At 50.0% G+C, this 18,681-nt stretch overlaps 1 protein-coding gene across 3 annotated transcripts; it reads right to left on the bottom strand.

Moving 5' to 3' along the window:
* Nucleotides 1-1,279: 1,279 nt before the first annotated feature.
* On the bottom strand, nt 1,280-18,614 carry HP1BP3 (heterochromatin protein 1 binding protein 3). Of its 3 annotated transcripts, none has more exons than XM_088529558.1 (13): nt 18,567-18,614; nt 12,871-13,070; nt 12,348-12,450; nt 10,920-11,070; nt 10,416-10,575; nt 9,155-9,298; nt 8,412-8,492; nt 7,420-7,574; nt 6,608-6,698; nt 5,782-5,941; nt 3,469-3,580; nt 2,522-2,659; nt 1,280-1,572 (listed from the first exon to the last, which is right to left on the bottom strand). In XM_088529558.1, the coding sequence occupies exons 2-13, from the start codon at nt 12,964-12,966 to the stop codon at nt 1,284-1,286; spliced, it is 1,680 nt and encodes a 559-aa protein (XP_088385684.1). In that variant the 5' UTR covers nt 12,967-13,070; nt 18,567-18,614; the 3' UTR covers nt 1,280-1,283. The 3 variants fall into 3 exon arrangements, with proteins under 3 accessions (XP_088385684.1, XP_088385683.1, XP_088385685.1); XM_088529557.1 differs by lacking the exon at nt 18,567-18,614 and adding an exon at nt 13,179-13,306; XM_088529559.1 differs by lacking the exon at nt 12,871-13,070 and having other exon boundaries at nt 18,567-18,608.
* Between the last annotated feature and the right edge of the window lie 67 nt (nt 18,615-18,681).

Genomic DNA, 18,681 nt, shown 5'->3' with positions numbered 1-18,681 from the left:
GCCGCCCGGGCTGCGGGAGGCGGCGGGACGCGGCGGCGGCGGCGGCTGCGGCCGCCCCGGGCGCCGGAGCGAGTCCCAGCCATCGCTCCCCGGTGCCACGTGGTCCCGACTCTCCACCCCCCGCGCCCCCGAACCGGCTCCCGAACCGCCCCCCGGGCCCGGGCCCGGCCGCGCCGCTTCCCGGGATGCGCCCGGGGCCAAAGCCCCCCGCGAGGGCCAGGAGCGACGGAGGGGGCGCCGGGAATAACGGTCCGGCTTTCCTGGGATGGCGACGCGGGAACCGGGGCCTGGGAAGACCGCGGTCCCCTGGGAAAAGCTCCCGGAGCCCCCATCACGGTGCTGGCCAGACCCATCCTCATCCAGCGCCGCTTCCCGCTCCCGGCCCTTCCCGGGAATCGCTGTCTCCTTCGCTGCTGTCGCCCAAACGCTGGAAACCAGGGGGACAAAGCGGCTCCTTTAGCCCCGCAGCTGTGTCCATCCCCGGATAAGGGGCCAAACCCGCTTTTTGGGGCCCTTTTCCCATTCCCAAAGTGGACACAGGGTGATTCCCTCCCCTTTCCACTCGCAGGATGAGGATGATGAAGGCTGGAATCTAGGTTCATTTTATTGTAGCAAATGGCATGTTTTTCACATATCAACATCTCTACATTAGCAATCGTTATAGCTCTCCAACTTTTTTTTTCTTTTTTTTTTTTAAAAAAGGATAAACGAGAAGTGACCAAAAAACGCAGGCTCCTCATCTCTTAAAAACAGTTGAAAGTTGGATTCGAGAAGACGTTTATATGTTTTGGTTTTAAGGTAACAGAGGTGGCGCGGAAACACTAACTCAAAGCACCGAGGGGAGCCCAGGGAGCCCCAACGCGACGTCCCCACAGCCCCCAGGACCCGCGGCGGCACCGGCCCCTTCACACCTGCATTGCCCCAGTCATCCTGATTCTGCTGGCTAAAGATAGGAATTTTTTTAAAGCCTTTTTTTTTTTTTTTTTAAAGCAAGCGGAGGAACAGGGTAAAATGTAACAGGTTATAGGTCCTAGAAAAGGCCTAAAGTTATTGCGGGAATTAAAGATGATGGGTCCAGGGCAGGGCTGGCCTGGGGCGTCGCGGCGGCCTCTAACAACCCCTCGGGGTGGTTTGATTTAGTTTTCAGCTTTTAGCCATCATTCAAGAAAAAAAAAATATAAAGAAGTGTTTAAGCATCAGAACTAAAATACAAATGCATGTTGACGTTATAAAACAAAAAGGTGGGTTTGACCATGGGCTTCCCTGATGCTGTAAAACCAAAATTACTTTTTTGCCCGCAGAGATTTCCTCATGGTGGCTTTGCCCTTGGCAGAGGGTTTCACCTCCTTCCTGCTGCCGCCGGCCGCGGGTTTCTTGGCGGAGCTGCCGCCCGGGGCCTTCTTGATGGCCGGGGCGGCCGGCCTGGCCTTCTTGGCCGGCGTCTTCACCTTGGGGGCCGGCTTGGCCTTTCCCCGCCGCGCCGCCGGCGTCTTCCTGGGCTTGGGCTTGGCCTCCCTGCGCTTCATCGGCGGGGCCCGGCTCCGCGATTTCGGAGGAGGCCTCTGCTGCATCCTGCGGGAGAGAGAGCAGGGAAGGGTCAGGGAGGCGCCGAGCGGCTGCTCCGGCCGGGCACATCCCTCGCCAAGGCTCCCGGATGCAGCAGGGTGTTTTGTTAATCCCAAAGAGCAAGGATTCCTGCGGGGGATCTTGCCATGCTAAGCACTTGGCAGTCAGCTAGGCTCCCAACTCCTTCGTTAGGCATAAAAATATATAAACAACAAGGATGAATCCAATGTCGGGTTGTTGGTTGAATCTAAGTCAATAATTCAAACACTGAATCATTGAATGAAACAATTCAAAGACCAAAGCAGTCTCTCTCGCCCTCTACACGGGGGTTTTATTACTTAATGAACACTGCTCATCTTAAATCCTTCCTCTGAGTGAGATAGGTTTCATACTTGGCTACAGAACAGCAAACAGTACTGGAGGGAATAGTTATCCTAATGAAACACTTAATAAACACCGAAGAGTCCCACGTGAGAGCTCACGCTTCCGTAAAGCACAAAGCGCACGTGGGAGCACTGAGGAAACACGGAATAAACACGGGCCCTTCCCCTCTGCAGGAAAAAGACTGTTTCCAATTACCGAGTGAGGAGATGGGTATCTCTGGAGGCAGGTGCTGCTTCCGCAGGCTGCTGGGGAAGAGCACATGTGCCCGAGAAGTGCTGAGAATCCAACCGTGACGGGAATTCCCTTTCCCAAGGCTCCCTGGGCGGCAGCCCTGCGGATCCGCAGCCGCAGCAGGAGGACCCCGCGGCCCCACGTTTCGTCTTTGCGGGCCGGGGAGCTGCTGGGCGCTACCGCGGGGTCGCTGTGAATCCTCCTCCCTTTCTGGCACCACGGCATTTCCAGAGATCCAGAAGGATCCACCCGGAAGAGCGAGGTGCTCGTCTACCTGCTTACTTCTCTTGCTGCTTTCACATGCTGCACAAGGGGCCACGGATCTCCAATGCTACCATACCTCTTCTTTGGTGGGGGCTCTTCCTCCTCAGACTCTTCCTCTTCAGACTCCTCTTCCTCCTCAGACTCCTCCTCCTCTTCCTCATCAGATTCCTCTGAGTCCTCATCCTGCTGCTTCTCTGGGTAGAGCACATCTGGGCTACAAGAGCATTCCTGTTAGCACGAGACTGCTCACCCCGGGGCCAGGAAAAGCCTGGGGCGACCCCGGCTTCCCAGGCACCCGCAAGGCAACAGCTTCGAGGCCAGCCCAAAAACACCCAGCTCCCCTCCCGAGGCTGCTTTTCCCCTTCCTCATTGCTCTCCGCAGGGAGATGGACAAGAGCAGCCCAAGATCAGCCGTCCGTGACTCCGAGCGTGGGCGGCAGCCGCTGAGGACGGACATGCTCGTAGGGAAGGAAGGTGGAGGCAGAGGCTTTATTGGCTGCGCTGCCATTTGGCTCTTTGTGGGACACATCCCTGTGCTCCAGCACAGCATACACTCACAGCAGGGGCTGGAAGGCTCTTTGGGGCCCACGGTAGCTAGTGCAGGTTACCAGTTACCTCCCCTCTGCCCACAGCAGCGTTTGTTCCTGCTCCCTAGGAGCATTCTTGCATTAAAAAGCACAATACCCTCTCATGCAAGTTTGTTTTAGCATGGGAGCACTTAAGCAGCCACCATCCTGCAAAAAGTGCCATGACAGAATAGCTGAGAATATTTAGCCCAACATTTTCATTTTGTTTTACTCACTAATGAAGTTTTACTTGCTAATGAAGGCAGTTTTATGTCCACTCACAGCTGGTCACCCAATTAAAGGTGCTGCCTAAAGCGAGATGGACAACAACGTTGTGGTTCATCGACCCTACAAACACTTCTATGAATACGAAACTGGCCTAGGAAATTCCACAACGCTATCTGGCTGTTCTATGAAATATTCACCTTCAATAGTATTTAACAGACCAGCTCTTTACCTGGGATAATAGGGGAAGCAAAGCTGGAAAGTCCCACTGAAGCCCTTTCCAGAAATCTGCTCCATCCATCCATTCTTCTCACATTTCTGCAGGGTTCTCTTCAGTAGGTGCACTGTGAAATGGCAGAGAGGTGGCATTACATCTTTATCCACTCACCCATCTCAAAATTCCTGCTTTCTGCAGTGAAATCAGGGATGGACAAACAGGATGAAGTCTCCTTTGCCCAGGACACCTCGAGTGCCCGGGACCAGCGCTAGAGATCGGAGACTCATGGACCCAGCTAGACCGCTGTGTTCAGAAGCAAACGTGGTTTAAACTCTCCAAAGGAGGAGGCCAAGGACAGAGCGGGTGCTGACGTTACCATCAGGGGCTCCTCCTTTGTAGATAGAGAACCACTTCTATCAACACTTAATCCAAGCCTCAGCTTTCTTCAACCAGTTCTAAGAAGTATAATATATATTTTAAAGGCTCTCCTCTCATGTTCTAAAATTTTTTATTTGTTGCCTCTTTCCTTGCTTTGCCTTTTTTTTTTTTTAAATGGGAAAATACTTGGTCTAGAAATATGACAAATATGCATTTCACTCCAGTCTTCTGTTCCACTGAGCACTGTGCAAGCAGAGCTCTGTCTCTGGCAAAGGACTAAAGGTTCAAAACCATTTTCAGCTTAAATTAGGAGGATCGTATTCAGCTCCCTCCAAGCTAAGGGAAAAGCAAGCCTTGTCCTGAAGCACTTCCCAAAGAGCTCCACCCGAGCAATGGAAAGAGCAAAATCCAAAGTGTGATGGTTAAACTGTTGCCTGCATCTGTTCTGCATGGTTAATGGAGAGGTGTTCGCTCAAACTGGTTATTCAGTGCCACTGAAATGGACTTTTATCAAGAACTGACATTTCACAGCAAGAAATTCACTTGGGACACTGCCATACCTTCCCCAGCCTACACACTGCTTCTGCTGAGATGTTTTAATTTAACCAGCCCTGGAAGAGCTTACACAGCTAATTGAATGGGTTGTATCCATTAAACTATTAGTGTTCAAACATCAGGCTCTTAAGCATCCATGAACTTTTTTTAAAAAGAAAACACACTTCTATAAACAGGGGCAGCACATAGAGTATCAGGCTACTTTTACTGGGAGCACCAAGGATTGATAGCAGCAAGGAAAGGATTTGGCTGGAGTTGTAACCCATTGGGGAGGAGTGTCGGGCACTGCCTCTGCCTGCTTTTACATCTCACCATCTCTTCCTCCAACAGCTCCTAAAAAGGAGTAGAGATGGTCAAAAGGGTTTTTCATCTAATGGAAGAAGACAGAAAACAACAGAGCGCAAGCGAAATTTCCTTATCTGACCTGCAAGCCTGACAAGCGCTGGAGGCAGGTTAAGCACAGGCCTCTAAAGACCAGGGCTGAAGGCTCCAACGGTCCTGCAAGCAAATAACGCAAGGCCTTAGTGAGCTCGGGCACTCTCCTCCCTGCCCCGAGACCAAGAAGTCGCCCTTGGCATCATCCCTGATGGGCAGAAGGCCTCGGGCAACTTCTCCGGGCCCCGGTGCAGGAGCCAAGCCGCGCTCCTCGGCACGGCAGGGAGCCCTGCGCCGGCACACGGAGCTGCTTCGAGGTCTGGCTCTAGCAGAGGCTTCCAGCAGCTCAGGCTGCTTCAAGGGACCTTCCACTCGGGTTAAATAACTGCACAGGGGCTCAGATCAAATAATGCAAAGAAGCCATTAGAAGATTTAACGACTCTGGTGTCCTTGCTTCTGCTAAGGCAAAAGCCAAAAAGGGCATTAGTGTCATTACTGGGAACAAAGAGGTGCCAAATCTCTTTCCAAATACAACAGAGTTAGTTTTTTCCCCTCACTTGCCTAACCTTTTAAAATCAGAGTGAGGGGAGGGTCTCCAGGAAATCAATAGAAGGGGTCTCATAGGATTTTTTAAGTTAAATTGTGCAACTCTTCTAAAGAAGACTGCTATTTGGAACTACCTTCATTCTGAGCTGTAGCCTCCCAAAACTGAGTGAGACACAAAATCAACTTTGTGATTTAAGAACGACAAAGGACTTGAATAATACTCTCCTTCCTTGGCTGCAGACAAGAGAAACAAGTATTATGTCCCAGAAACTTGCCTTTGTCAGGCTTGAAAGGAACTAATGGGAATTAAAATACTGAGCATCTCCGCAAGGCAGTTTTCACTTGGCAGCACAAAGAGTGGAGCAGCTGCCAGTTCCCCAGCAAGCTCAGCTGGACAGCTCAGAGATGCAGCAAAGATGCAGCTGCAGGAACTTTCATGGTGTGAAAAGAGAGTCCCAAAGATGAGTACTTTACCCTGGAAGTTGGAGTTGGTCCCTGGGTGGTTTTCCAGGATATACTTCTTCAGCGCTGTGGTGGAGCAGGTCTTCGGCTCATTCATGGCAGCGATAGCAGACAGGATGGCGTCTTCCATCAGAGTCCCACCCAGCAGGGGCTTCTCCCCTGATTTCTTCAGCTATTTTCCAAGGAGGAAGAGAAAAGCATCAAGACAAAATTCTCCCAAACCAGGTCAGGACAAGCTCCTCTGCACCAGGTGGGTCGGCGCTCCTGCATTAGCACAGATACGTTTTATATTAAAACACTGCAGAGGGAACGCTGCTCTCCCAGCTTTAATGGGAGGACAGGCCTATTTAGTCAACTGGCACTGGAGTGCTTTTTATGAGTACCACCTTGTCCCCATCCCAAAATGCCACGCGAGTATGTGGCAATCTACAGGCCTGTCACCAGGGAAGGGAATAAACCAGATCTTCCTCCATCCCACAGACCAAATGTACCCAAGAGATGGCACAGACCCGAGGAAAAGACACTGCGGACATCTGGGGTAGCTACTGTGCTTGCAATTAGTGATGGAAAGGAAAGTTTACCCCTCCGTCTCCCCTACTGTGCCAGTGAGTCAGAGCTGAAGCAGCGTGAGGCACGCTAAGCAGGAAAGGCAGGGGGGCTGTTCCAGAAACACAGCCCAGGAGGAGAAGAGTTTGACAAGAGCCGAAGAGGACAGGCTGCTCAGGAAAGGGGGACCCAATACAACTGGTGGGGGGAGAGGAGGGGAGGGCACGTTAGCACAAATCCAAAGGATCGAGGCCAACGGAGCTAATAAAGCAAGATAAACTCTGGCTCTGACCTGGAATGTCCCAGACGCTCCTTTGCCCGTGATCTGCTCTAACTGGCCCTTCTCTACAGCTCTCTGCAGGGCGTTCTTCAACAGCTGGGGTCTGAAACGCAGGCGGAGGGAGCTTTACTGACACACACGGACACCGTGAAAACACCAACAGAGAAACAGCACCTTCCACGGAGCGGGAGGAGAGCAGTGCTCACATGGGGGATCTGCCTACATACAGACATTTTAAATGGAGATCTGTTAGCTTAGATGAAAAGAACAACGTGCGTTAGCGGGTAGTCAACCATGAGGCTCTCCTGGTGTCCCTGTGTGCCCAGGGCAGAGCAGCTTCACGTGGAAGGATCTACTCGTTGTGAGAGGCACACGTGGAGACAGGACTCCAGGGCAAAGAGCTGGGCAGCTGAGAGTTGGACGAGGGATTGAGCCCCTCTGAAAGGCAACAGACGGTTGTCCTAAATTTACCTGCTCCCCTGCTCCCCAACCTGTGGGCAAAGCAGCAGATTATTGTGTGCACCAGCTAAAGCATTTAAAGAGAAGTGTGCCAAGACACCAAGAGGAGGCCTTCCAATCCGTGTGCCTGCAGGGATTTCATTTTGGTTAAGGGGAGAGATGTGTGGAACAACACCAGTCTCAAACGTCAGTGTGTAGAGAGATGCAGAAAAAGGCAGAGCTTTCCTGCAGCTTCTGCAACACAGAGCACCACCTGCCTGCTGCCGGATGAAATACCAGATGAAATCACCTTGAAGGGAAGCAAAACCAGAGGACACTCGTGTTTCAAGGCTACCTGGGAGTCCTGCTTGCAAAAGTGCACCTACCTTACATCTACTTTGAGTTTGGGGTAATACTGAGACACGTATTTCTTGATCAGGCTGTAAGAAGCTTCCTTTGGCTCACAAAGGCGGGTGAAGGCCAGGGGCAGGATGTCTTCCAGCTTGACCTGCTGCTCTGGAGTCGAAGCAGAAGTGCTTCTCTGAAACACAAGTGTGTTTAAGCATCAGTAGGACCTAGGGCTTTAGGTCCTCTAAACCCATGACGTACAGGTGAGGAGAGTTACTCCTGATATTGGCCCGGATCCTGAAAAAGGAGCTCTATAAAGCAGTTCTTTACCCTAACCATTTAAATGTTTGGCAGTTCAAGCAAAATCTAGGTAATTTGGCTGAAGGAAGGAGTCTTGGGAAAGCTTTTAATACTATCATTGCTGAGTATCTAATGACATCTGTATTTTTAATGTTTTCCCTCCTCTTTTGCAGGACTCTCACAACCCGCAACAACGAGAGTCAGATGAAAATGATTCATATTGACAGGAAATGAAAAAGCATAAAAGGCAAGACACTATCCTGGGTGTTTACACAGACCAAATCCACTGCAAAACTGAGAGCCAAGCATGACTGTGCTTTTTTAAGTTGGCAGGAACAAATCTTGGTTCTTTTTTCCTGAATTTTCCTTTATCATTTCCCTACTAAGAGGAAGGAATGATTAGAAAAGAGATCTTTATACAGGAAAAAAAAGGCATTTCAACAAGTGAAATCAGAAGAGGAGCTTTGTGGTTATTCCTGTTTCTGAAACAAAGCCTAGTGGTTTAATGTAAAATTTAAAACTTGAGACTTTTTTTTTTTTTTAAACTTGGTTTTAATTTTTCATACCAGTTTTCTGACTGATTTTAGTGGAACAGATGTTTGAAGGGGAAAGATACATCAAGGGGGAGTAAACTGTTTGGGTTGGGGTTAAACACTTTTGTAAAATATATGTGTTGCAGTGGCACCTGCCAAAAATTTTTCAGAGCAACATTTAAAATGATCCAACTTACCTTTCTGTCTCTGGCTTTTGGAACAGTTTTTCCTGCATTAGACACTACCACAAAGCTGCCAGAAGCTCCCTTCCCTTTCACCTAATTTGAAAAAAAAAAAAAAAAAAAAGAGAGAGAGAGAAAAAAAAGGCTATTTCAGTGTTTAACAAAGCAACTTACAGTAGTAACCATTGGAAAAAGCTACTTAGCATCATTAGAAAAACTTAGGATGCACTGTTATCCCAGCAATTGGCTTTATGTCAGAGGCCTGATTCAGATCCACTGCTTTCACCCAGGCAACCTGTTCAAACGTAAAATCGACATTTCCCCTAATAATACAGGGGGATCTTCTGTAAGACCAGAAAACAGAGCTTGCCAGCAAGACATTACTGACATCCTCTTGTCCTGAGCAGGAGGGCCTAAGAGGGTTGATGCTACAGGCATAAACACCCTTGTTAAAAGCAGCAGCTGCTGCAGGAGCGAAGGTGCTGCCCTCGGTTTGGAGGTGCGTGCGGTTGCAGCGCTTCGTGACAATTCAAGAGCAAGAAACAGCCACTGCGTCACACAAAAGACATCCTGGCAGGGTATCCGATTCATGGAACAATGCTGAAATTCCGTCAGCGCCTAACGAAGCGGAGACCGAGGTTAATTAACCTCCATGAGGGAGAACATGATCCCCCCCGAGAGCTGCTAACGGAGTTTCTTAAATTCCTCTGTAATTCAGTAATGCCACCTCCAGGGCTGTTCCACACAGCACCACTAACCTGTCTAATGATCCCTCTCTCCAGCTCCCTCTTGAGCGCTTGCTTTAGGAGATAGCCTCTCCTCTCCAGCTCCAGGGAAGGGTATTTGTGGATGATGTATTTCCGGATCGCGACCACCGAGGCGCCGCTCTTCTGGAAACAGGCCTGAAAGGGAGCGACGAGTTAGCGGCGGCCGCGTGCGCGGTGGCCGCAGGAGGGACATCGAAGGCTGGGGCCATGCACGTGGGCCAACGCGGTGGCACAGGACGCCAGGGGTGGCCTTCCTGGGATGATGTGACAGTCTAAAACACCACGGGGTGAATAACGAGAGCGCTTGGGTGGCTGGAGAGCAGATGACACAAACCAGGCCCAGCGAACACGGGGACCCGCTCCCCTATTGGAAGTGACAATATCTAACACAACACTCTACTACAAAAATGTGTCACCTTTAATAACAACTGACACTGCACAACCAGCAGGCCAGTTTACTTGTGTCAGGTAGAATCAGTAAATCCTAACAAGCTGCCATGTTTTTTTCTAAAGGAGGTGGAGGATTAAACATTAGCAAACTAGTAATAAAAAAATAAAAAAGGGGCATTTTGAAGATCACTCTCTCTGAAGATTCATGGTAGCTAGAAGTCCCCCCCATTATGGATCAGAGCAGGATTATACCAAGCAATCCTGCCTTATATTTTAGGGATTTGACAGGTCATGGAAAGCCCCATCTGCGACTTGATAAAACTCTTTGTTTAAGTCTGCAGATCTGTAATGAGTGTCACAGGGAAGGCAGCAGCGCAGTGTAAATAGAGCAGCAAAGGTCTCTTTAGGAGGAGGGATTCAGTAAACCAAGACCAGCATCACTTCGGAATGCCAGCTTACAGTATTTCCAGCTATTTTCTATTTCCATCTATTCCTGCGTTAAGACAAGTTAATGCTGAAAAGGATTAACCAAGGTCAATCGAGTTGAACATGCCTAAAAGGCACACCAAATTCAAGGATGCCAGCAGTCAACTGGTTATGTCAACAAAGCTGTTTCTAATAATGTAATTAGGCAGGGAAAGAAATTCTAAACAAAGGAAAAAAATCCCCAGGACCCCTTGGTTACATCACGGATTGCAGTGCAGTTCTGTGGGCCTTCGGACCGCTTGTCACCAACGATGCTGAAAGCAAAAATGTTTTACCCAGCGAGCTTCCTGCTAACAGACAGCATCTCCAACTTGAAATTGCAAATCTTTGGCATGCAAATTATTCTGCTCTGTGACAGAAAACCAAACATTCTCACCTTGATGGCCTCAGTTAAAATAGCATCCATCTTGGGACGTGAGGTGGCAGCCATCTGAGTTTGCTTTTGTGCTCTGGCTAGCTGGCTAGCAGAAAGAGTAGCCCACGCAGGAATGGTCTTTTTCACCTTCTTCTCCTTCTCCTTGGACTGATCCTTCTCGCTTAGGAAAAAGACAAAGCAACAGTAAGACAAGAGACACTGTAAAACAAGCCACCAGGCAGAACACAGAGAAAACACCAAGCGCTTCACTCTGAAAATTATTTGAAGAACATTTTGATGCTCTGATTAAAAAGAAAAAAAATACCCAAAACACCCTATCTGAAGCCTCAGTCTCACGACATGTTCCAGAACAGCTGCTGCACTTGATCACTAGCTTGTTCCTTGGAAATAAGAGCATCTTTTTGGGGGATCCATTCTATTTTTCCAATCTCTCCTGTCACCTTTTCTATCAACAGAGCCTGACTCTCTCTACAATCCTACCCAAATTCCCAGTTTCAGCCTTACTCCTTTTTGGTTTCTTCGGAGGACTTTGTTTCCCCCTTCCCTTCATTCTCAGGTTCCTTTGGCTGTTCTGCTTCAGCGGACGCAGCAGGAGCAGTTTCACTCTCTTGCTCTCCTCCAACAGAGGCAGATTCCTCAGAGGTGACTTCTGGATCTAAGAAACACATGAAACCGCATCAAATTACTATTGAAAACTAACATTTACTCTTCAGAAAGACAGAGGGAACAAAAAAGCTTACGGACACACCCCAAAAATGAATTCCCACCAGACAGTTTCTATTCTCTGATTTAAATGGATGATTTGAAGGTAACTTAAGAAGTGAACAGAACTATTGAAAGAGCTTCAGTAAGGCGCAATGAGCCACCAAATGCCAAAATAACTTCAAACAATATCACACAGCATTTTCACAATGAATTAATTCCCCCAGTCTTCTCTAACTCCTGGAAGTTACTGTTGTAATGATCACTCATCACAGACGCCTGGGGTGAGGAAGGGAAAGAGAAGAGGAGGAAATCAGTATCCAAACAGGAAGATTTTGGCCTACATTACAAACATTTACATGTTTTAAGTCAACGAGGTGCAAAACCGTATAATTCCACAGGAGATCTGGGTAGATAAATACAGGCTTTTAAAAAAGCTGGAACCAACACGTATCCACGTGGGGTTTTTTGGTTGTTTTTTAAACAAGCAACTTTGTCTACAGCTGATTTGTTTTCAAACACCACCGTTCTTGCACTCAGTAGCGTGGTGCTTGGAGGAAGTTAGCTGACAAGCTCAGTCCTATTCTTGCAGGCAAGGCAAGCTTTGGATTGCACATGCATTGGCAGCAGCCCTTGCTTATCAGCAGGATCAAATCCAGTCAGAACCCAATCTACCCAACAAATTAACTCAAGAATTTGTAGCTGTGGGTAGGCCTCAGAGACTGGATAGCCTAGCAGATAAGATGCATATAAAGTGTCCTGCCCCATCACTGCGATGGGGTTATTTATCTGCCCTGACTACAGAGATTCACTGTCTTGGAGAAGGAGCTGGAGCACCCCACCAAGTTCCTGTAAGTAATTTTTACATGGAGGGATCACATTTTTCACTCATTAATTCCCCTTTTTGATCTCAAGCCATTTTCCTGTCACTACTGAAAGCTCCCATTTGCCACCTTTATTCTAAAGGCTGAAGAAGTTGCAAAAGGCCACGTTGAGCTGTGTTTTCCTGTCAGGAGAATCAGGGCTTCACTGCAGGTTGTGAAGGTCATGACAAAAGAGAGAAAAGGGTTTCCACTGGAAAGTGGAAAACACACCTTCTGCAAAACACACCTTCCCAAAAATCCAGGGAAAAAACTGTGAGAAGGAGCCTGGTGATTGCAATATCCTAAACAAAACAGCAGATTTTTTCAGGAGACACCAGTCTGTGTTTTAAATGAGTCATGGCCATACCTGCTTTGACCTCCTCCCCTTCGGCAGGTTTGCTTTTGGGAGGAGTTTCCCGGGAAGAATTATTCACGGCACGGCGGATCGGCATCGTGTCGTCTTCAACCTTCTATAGAAAGCACAGGAAAAAAATCAGTACGGATACGGGAAAGCATCAGGAAGATTCCGAAATGGGATTAAAGTTCCTCAAAGAGGCAAATGCTGAACTATTTTTGTTACACTGGGATTCAGCATTTTAACTGACAGTAACACTCAAGCCAGCTTCTCTGAAGCATACCATGAGAGCACAGCTTCGTGTTTTGCATTTATAAGAGCAATCAATTGCAATTTAAGTGAGAAGAACATTGCAGTATTTTGACAAATGCAACATCTCAGGGAAAGGAGGGGAGGGGAAGGAGCCTGTGGGGTTTAGGAGGCTCCCAAGCGTGTTTCCTACAAGCAAGGGAGGAAGACTCTGAAGGAACCTTCAGCAGGACTGGAGGTCACGGTCGGATCCAAGGGCAAGCTTGGAGCACGGGCCAGCCCCTACCTCACTTAACTTGTCCGTGTGGATCATCTGAGCTCCCGTTAAGAGTGGAAGCGCCTTATGATGCACGGGTTCAGCTTCAGACAGATCAGTCGCCATTTAAAATAATTTCTAGCCCCAAGTGCAGGGAACACTGTGGAGCCCCAGGTTTTAACCCCAAGGACCTTTTCCTAATGGTTTTCACAGTGCAGTGAGGAGCCAACCTGAAGTACAGAAAAGATGTGGTGTGAAGGTTAACGAAACAAAAAACATCTATGTGCATGTATCTAACAAACTAAAGATTAAAAAGAAAAGGAGGATAAATGACTTACAGCTTATGACTAACGCAACGGAAAATCAACATTTGCAGCAGTCAACAAAGATGCTAAAACACAAATGCAAAATTAAGCTCTAAGGATGTGGCAGAAATGGCAAAGGCACAAGCCAGGCCTGCAGCCTGCTCCATTCATACGTTTCTGAAAGGATAAAGAGGCCGTGGACATTAGCAGGAAGCGTTAACGAACCCCACGCGCTGCCCTGCGCCTCCACGAAGGGCTGAGGCAACCAGCAAGTCGCTGTCTTCGGGTGAAAGCAGGGAACCGAATCAAACCATTAAATCCATCATGCAAAACGTAACGTACAGCAGAGACCCCACGTTCCTCCCCAGCTAAACCCCATGCAATGGAAAAAGCCCATCCCTCGATGAGCAAATAACCATCAAGGAGCAGTCTCCAAACCCTCGACCATAAATTAAGGCTTTACCAAACTCTCCTCTAAGCAAAATCATCACTACTGAGTGTTAGCTGAAGCCTCTTGAATGGTGACTCTTCTACAGCCTCTCTTACCTGTCGCCCATTCGCCACTTGCTATTTCCATTGAAAAATGACCATTTCCTCTCTTATATTTTGGCATCCCCTCCAGAGCCCTCGGGAGCAAAGCTCATCCCGGCACCCGGCCTGGAGCAGCTCCCCGGAGAGCCCCGCGCTCCGGCCGGCCCTGTCCCTCCCGAGGGAAGAGCCACTTCTGCAGGGGCTGCAGCTCCTCTGCCCCTTTGGAAAAATCAAAGCTGAGCGGTCCCACAGCACCAGGTAAACGGATGACAGGACAGCGCAGGATGTTGGGACAATACAAAGCAAAAACCCACTAAATTCAACAGATAAAATAAATGAGATGAATGAAACTTGCTAATGAAACGCCAGGATGGGAAAGCAAACACAAACACCCTGTTGGAATATGGAAACTATTGGCCAAGCACAATTCTTCCAGCTGTGCTATGGGGTTTTCCTCTCTCACATGTGGCAAGTGGGAAGAAAAATGTAAATATCGGCAGGTTTCAAATCCATATCGCAGTTTTCTCTAGCAAGTCCGAGCTGAACACCTTTAAGGAAAGGTACCGTCTTCAAGCAGGTCCTCAAACAAGCAACTAAAGAGCAAAGCATCACTTTGTGGACTGAGGGTGCAGTGTCGGGCTGCTCCATTTAGCTTCTCAGAAGGCTAAAGGTTTTGCAATAATTATGCAGAAAATGCATATGGGGTCGAGGGGAAGATCCAAGCGCTGCTCTGGGGCCTCCTGCAGCCGTGGGAAGGAACTTGCACTTGGACAACCTGTTTATTCCCCCCGTTTTATAGCCTGTACAAATGGGACTCTTCACCCAGCACCACGGGATAGCTCAGGACTGGGAGTGAAAACTAAATGGTTTCCCAAATAAAAGAGCACACGTATTCCAATGGAAAATATCAAATCACCCAAGTCGACTGTTACCTGGATACTCTACTTCGTGCATCGAGTACTGAGACATCTTTAAACGCGTCCCGCGGCCGTGCTTCCAAGCGTGACTCTCAATGACAAAAGAACTGGAAAGTAATAACTGTATTTGGTATTTACACAGCGTTCAGCAAAGCAAATGCTTTGGAAGTGGGAAGGGAGACCATCACTTAAGGGAATGACGCAGGTTTTCAAGGCAGTCGTTAGGGACGTCGCGGGAAACCTCCTCGTGCGTCAGCGGGGGAACATCAACAGCGAGCGGGAATCCAGGCGCATCCAGCCTTTCAAAAGTGGCTTCTAAATCCACCTGTGTGCTCCTCCGCCAGCGATTCACCCCCGTTTTCCTGTGAGTCACCGGCACCGCTGCACGGAGCGGATCCCAGATTCCTGCACTATCACAAACCGCTTCCAAGCGGGGGCTGAGGAGCGGCAAGGAATCCTGTGGATTTCTAGGTGCTCCTGGCTCACGCAGTGGTGATGCAGACACTGCTATGGGGAGCTTTTCCATGAATTCTTACGGAAAATACATCTATACAAATGTATTCCTCACCTATTAGCAAACAGGCAAAGGAAAAAGAAAAGGGAGAGAGATGGGAACCGCTAAAGAAATCAACCTGAAGCATCGTTCGGTTGACTCCTTGCGTTTCTGTCACCCGGAGTATTTTCCAGCTTTTTTAAACGGCAATCTCTGGGAAAAATGCGGGAGGAAAGCGGGCCCTGAGCACGGCAAGACAACTGTCACAGGACTGCGGTCGGGCAGAGAGGTGATGTTAACTGAAAGCAAATATGCCCTGGAAAAATGGGAAAGCGTATCCCATCCCGCGCTGCCAAGGGTGTCCGCTTTCGTCCCCGCGTGCGCCCGGGAGCACGGTGAAGAACAGCCAGCGATTCGGGGTGCAAAAACACCAAACATCACCTGGCAAGCGGCTCAAGCAGGAACGGCTGTTTTTTTATTATTATTATTAGAAAGGTTTAAAAAACAAAATAATGGGATTTCAAGCAGATTATTGTGGAATTCTGTCCTGGTTTCCAGTGGCTTCCCTTTCCCCCTGCAGCTCACCGAGCAGCCCGGGGTCTCGCTCAGGGCTGCCCAGTAGCACCGGGCCAGGTAGAACAGCCTAAAAACTGTTTTGTTTGTGTTGTTGCAACGCAATCAAGTATCTCCCCGACTAAAGAGCACAAGTCACTCCTTGCTTCGAATCCGTATTTGGCAAAATTCCCCCCCACCGCAGCCGTTTGGCGCTCGTGCTGCCCGGGGCCAGCAGCAATGAGGGCCACAGCACCAACATCCCGGGAAGTTTCCCTATTCCAGGCGAGCAGGGAGTGAATTTTCAGCGCTCAGCCCTGCGGATCCGTTACAGGCTACGCCAGCTCCTTGCTGCTGCGAGCGCTAAAATCCATGTTGTTTCAATTAAAAAGAAGAGTGGTCCAACACGACGATCCAATAGCTCGCAACTTGCCAGGCAAGAAATTCTTTGGCTTGACTAGTGCAACAGCTTCTATTCTCACAAAATCCTCCTGTAACATTAAGGAGGGGGAAAAAATCTCCCACGGTTGTTAGGGTGCCGATTTGGGGGAGCACAAGGAGAATCTGTTTCATTTCTAATAGGCAAGGAAATGCAGTGCTCCACAGGGAGAAAAGTCTGCAGGGAACTTCAGGCTGGCCCAAAACATGTTTTCATCTCAGGGAAGCAGCCAGAATTGGGAGCTCTGACCCTGCTGCTGACACCGGCCGCGCTCCTTGCTGATTCTGTCGACTCTTACATGGCAAAGCCCAGATCAAGCACCGCTGTTCCGGGCTCCCACACGGATCCTGCTCTCGCTGCAGAAACAGGAACGTGGCTACGCTCGGGCCGAGCTCCCCACCTGGGACTGAGCATCTCTGTAAGGCTTAAAAAGGGAAATGCTGAAAGATCCAGAGTCTTGGAGGAAACAACGTCGTTGCAGAACCCAATATTATGAATATTGACAATCCACTGACACTTGAATGTAAGTTTATGCCACTAACATTGCATACTAAAAGAGCCATTATAGGCAAAATCATTCTTGCCTTAGTTTAAGTTTAAAACTACTGTATTAACCCTTCTCCCAAGCTATTACTGATTCAGCCATCGCTGATTATTTTATAGTACAAAACTGCACAGAATAAGACCTACCATTTCCTCGTACTCTGCATAAAATCTACTCACACTTCATATTAGAGTCCATTAATGCAAAACTCCTTTTATTCTTTTATGGAAGGTTAAAATCCTCCAAACACTCTGGGTCACTGGTAAGAAAACACTGACAAAAGCTCAACCATGGGTTTCTATTGGAAGAGAAAACACGAGAAGAAGATATTCTGAGGACAGAACTATTCCAAGCAGGTTTTATCCAAGAAATGCGCGTGAAGGATTGCAAACTTATTAGCAGGCATGCTCAGGTAAAGAGGAGAAGGGGTGCAATAGTTAGTAGGTATTTCCAGGGTTTATTTACAAAGCTCTTCCCCCACAGCAGATTTGATGTGTATTTTTCCCCTACGCATCTCTAACTTCCAAGGGCTTCCCAACTTCATCCACCGATTTCTGTAAATTCCTCTTGAGGAAGGTAAGTGCTTCCTCGTCCCTCCTCGTCCCCAATCCCGTTGTCCCCACGTGGCAGGAGACTGTGCACAAACACCAGCACTTTCCAACCTTCGCTGCTTGCCAAAGATTAGCCAGCTAGTTTGCTGAAGATGCTATAAATGGTAAAACAACAAAACAAAATAAAGTCGCATGCGTGGAAAGCAGAGAGTGGCTATTCCTCAAAAGCAAACAAAAAAGAAGGTTAGGAACTGGAGCGTTACATGTTTGTTAGCCCAGAAACAATTTAGCAGCCAAGCAAGACCTGGGGGGGGGAAAAAAAAGTAACCTGTGAAACACCAAAGGGGTAAGAAAAAGTGCCCGCCTGGAAGGGGCGTCCCAGGAACGAGCCCATTCCCGAGGCTGGGATCAGGGAACTCTCCTGCGGACACCTGTGACCAGGAAGGGGTTGGGGAAGCGGCAGGAAGGGTTTGTTGTGGATCGTGTCCCTGATCCAGCGCCGGGCGAGCTGGCACGAGCCACGACAGTTCAAAGTCCTTCGGGAATCTGGTCCATTGCTTCCCCCTCCTAAGTCTTTGGAGGGTTTCGAGCAAAAAATAAACACGTCCCGGAGCAGCGATAGGGTGACAAATCCAGAACGAACGCGCTCGGACGCGACCCAGCCTCCCTGCCTCCGGGATTTGGAGCTTTCCGTAGGGAGAAGCACGCGTGAGAAGGGCAAGTGGATCATGAGCGCTCTGGTGACGCGGGAGGCACCCGGAGGTGTCCGATGTCCCCCAGCCCCGTCCCGCCACCCGAGGGAGCGCGGGCGGCCTTGGCGCTTGGCTGGAGAAATGTGTTTGGGGAGGAAAAGAGGAAAAACAACCGGCACCTGGAGGGGCAGCCGGGGCCGGGGCGCCCGCAGGGGGGTGACCGGGTCCCTGCAAGGTGCAGGGGGGTGACCAGGCCTCCCCGTGACCAGGTCCCTGCCAGGCCAGGGTGGCCAGGCCTCCCCGTGACCAGGTCTCTGCGGGGGGGGGGGGTGGCCAGGCCTCCCCGTGCAGGGGGTTGACCGGTTGTCCTCGCGGGGGGGTGCGGGTTGAGCCGTGTCCCCGCGGGGCCGGGCCGAGGGAAGAGGCGCTGCCGAGCTAGGCCGGGCCGGGCCGGGGCGGGCCGCGGCGCCGCTGCGCGTAGGCCCGGCCTGAGGCGGCGGCGGGGCCCGGCGCCCGCTCCCGCCGCCTCACCGGGCCGCGCCGCCTATCGCGACTCGTCACGACACCCCCTCTGCCCCCCCCCCCGCCGCCTCCGCCGCTCTGTCACGACAGCAGGGGCGGCGCCGAGGGGGAGTTTCCCGCCCGGCGCGCACACGCCGCGGCCTAGCGGGCCCGGCTCTGCCCTCGCCCGCTCGCACTCACCAGCGGGCCCGGCGGACACAAAGCGGCGCCTCGAATGGCGGCGGCGGCACCGCGCGGGGGGAGCGGGAAGGCGGCGGGGGGGGGGCGGCGGGGGGAGCCGGGGCAAAGGGGCGGG

This window comes from Tinamus guttatus, unplaced genomic scaffold, assembly GCF_059628265.1.
Source record: "Tinamus guttatus ecotype Peru unplaced genomic scaffold, ASM5962826v1 Tinamus_guttatus_pri_ptg000332l, whole genome shotgun sequence".
NCBI classification, from domain to species: domain Eukaryota; kingdom Metazoa; phylum Chordata; class Aves; order Tinamiformes; family Tinamidae; genus Tinamus; species Tinamus guttatus.
This window is presented reverse-complemented; position numbering and strand designations above follow the sequence as displayed.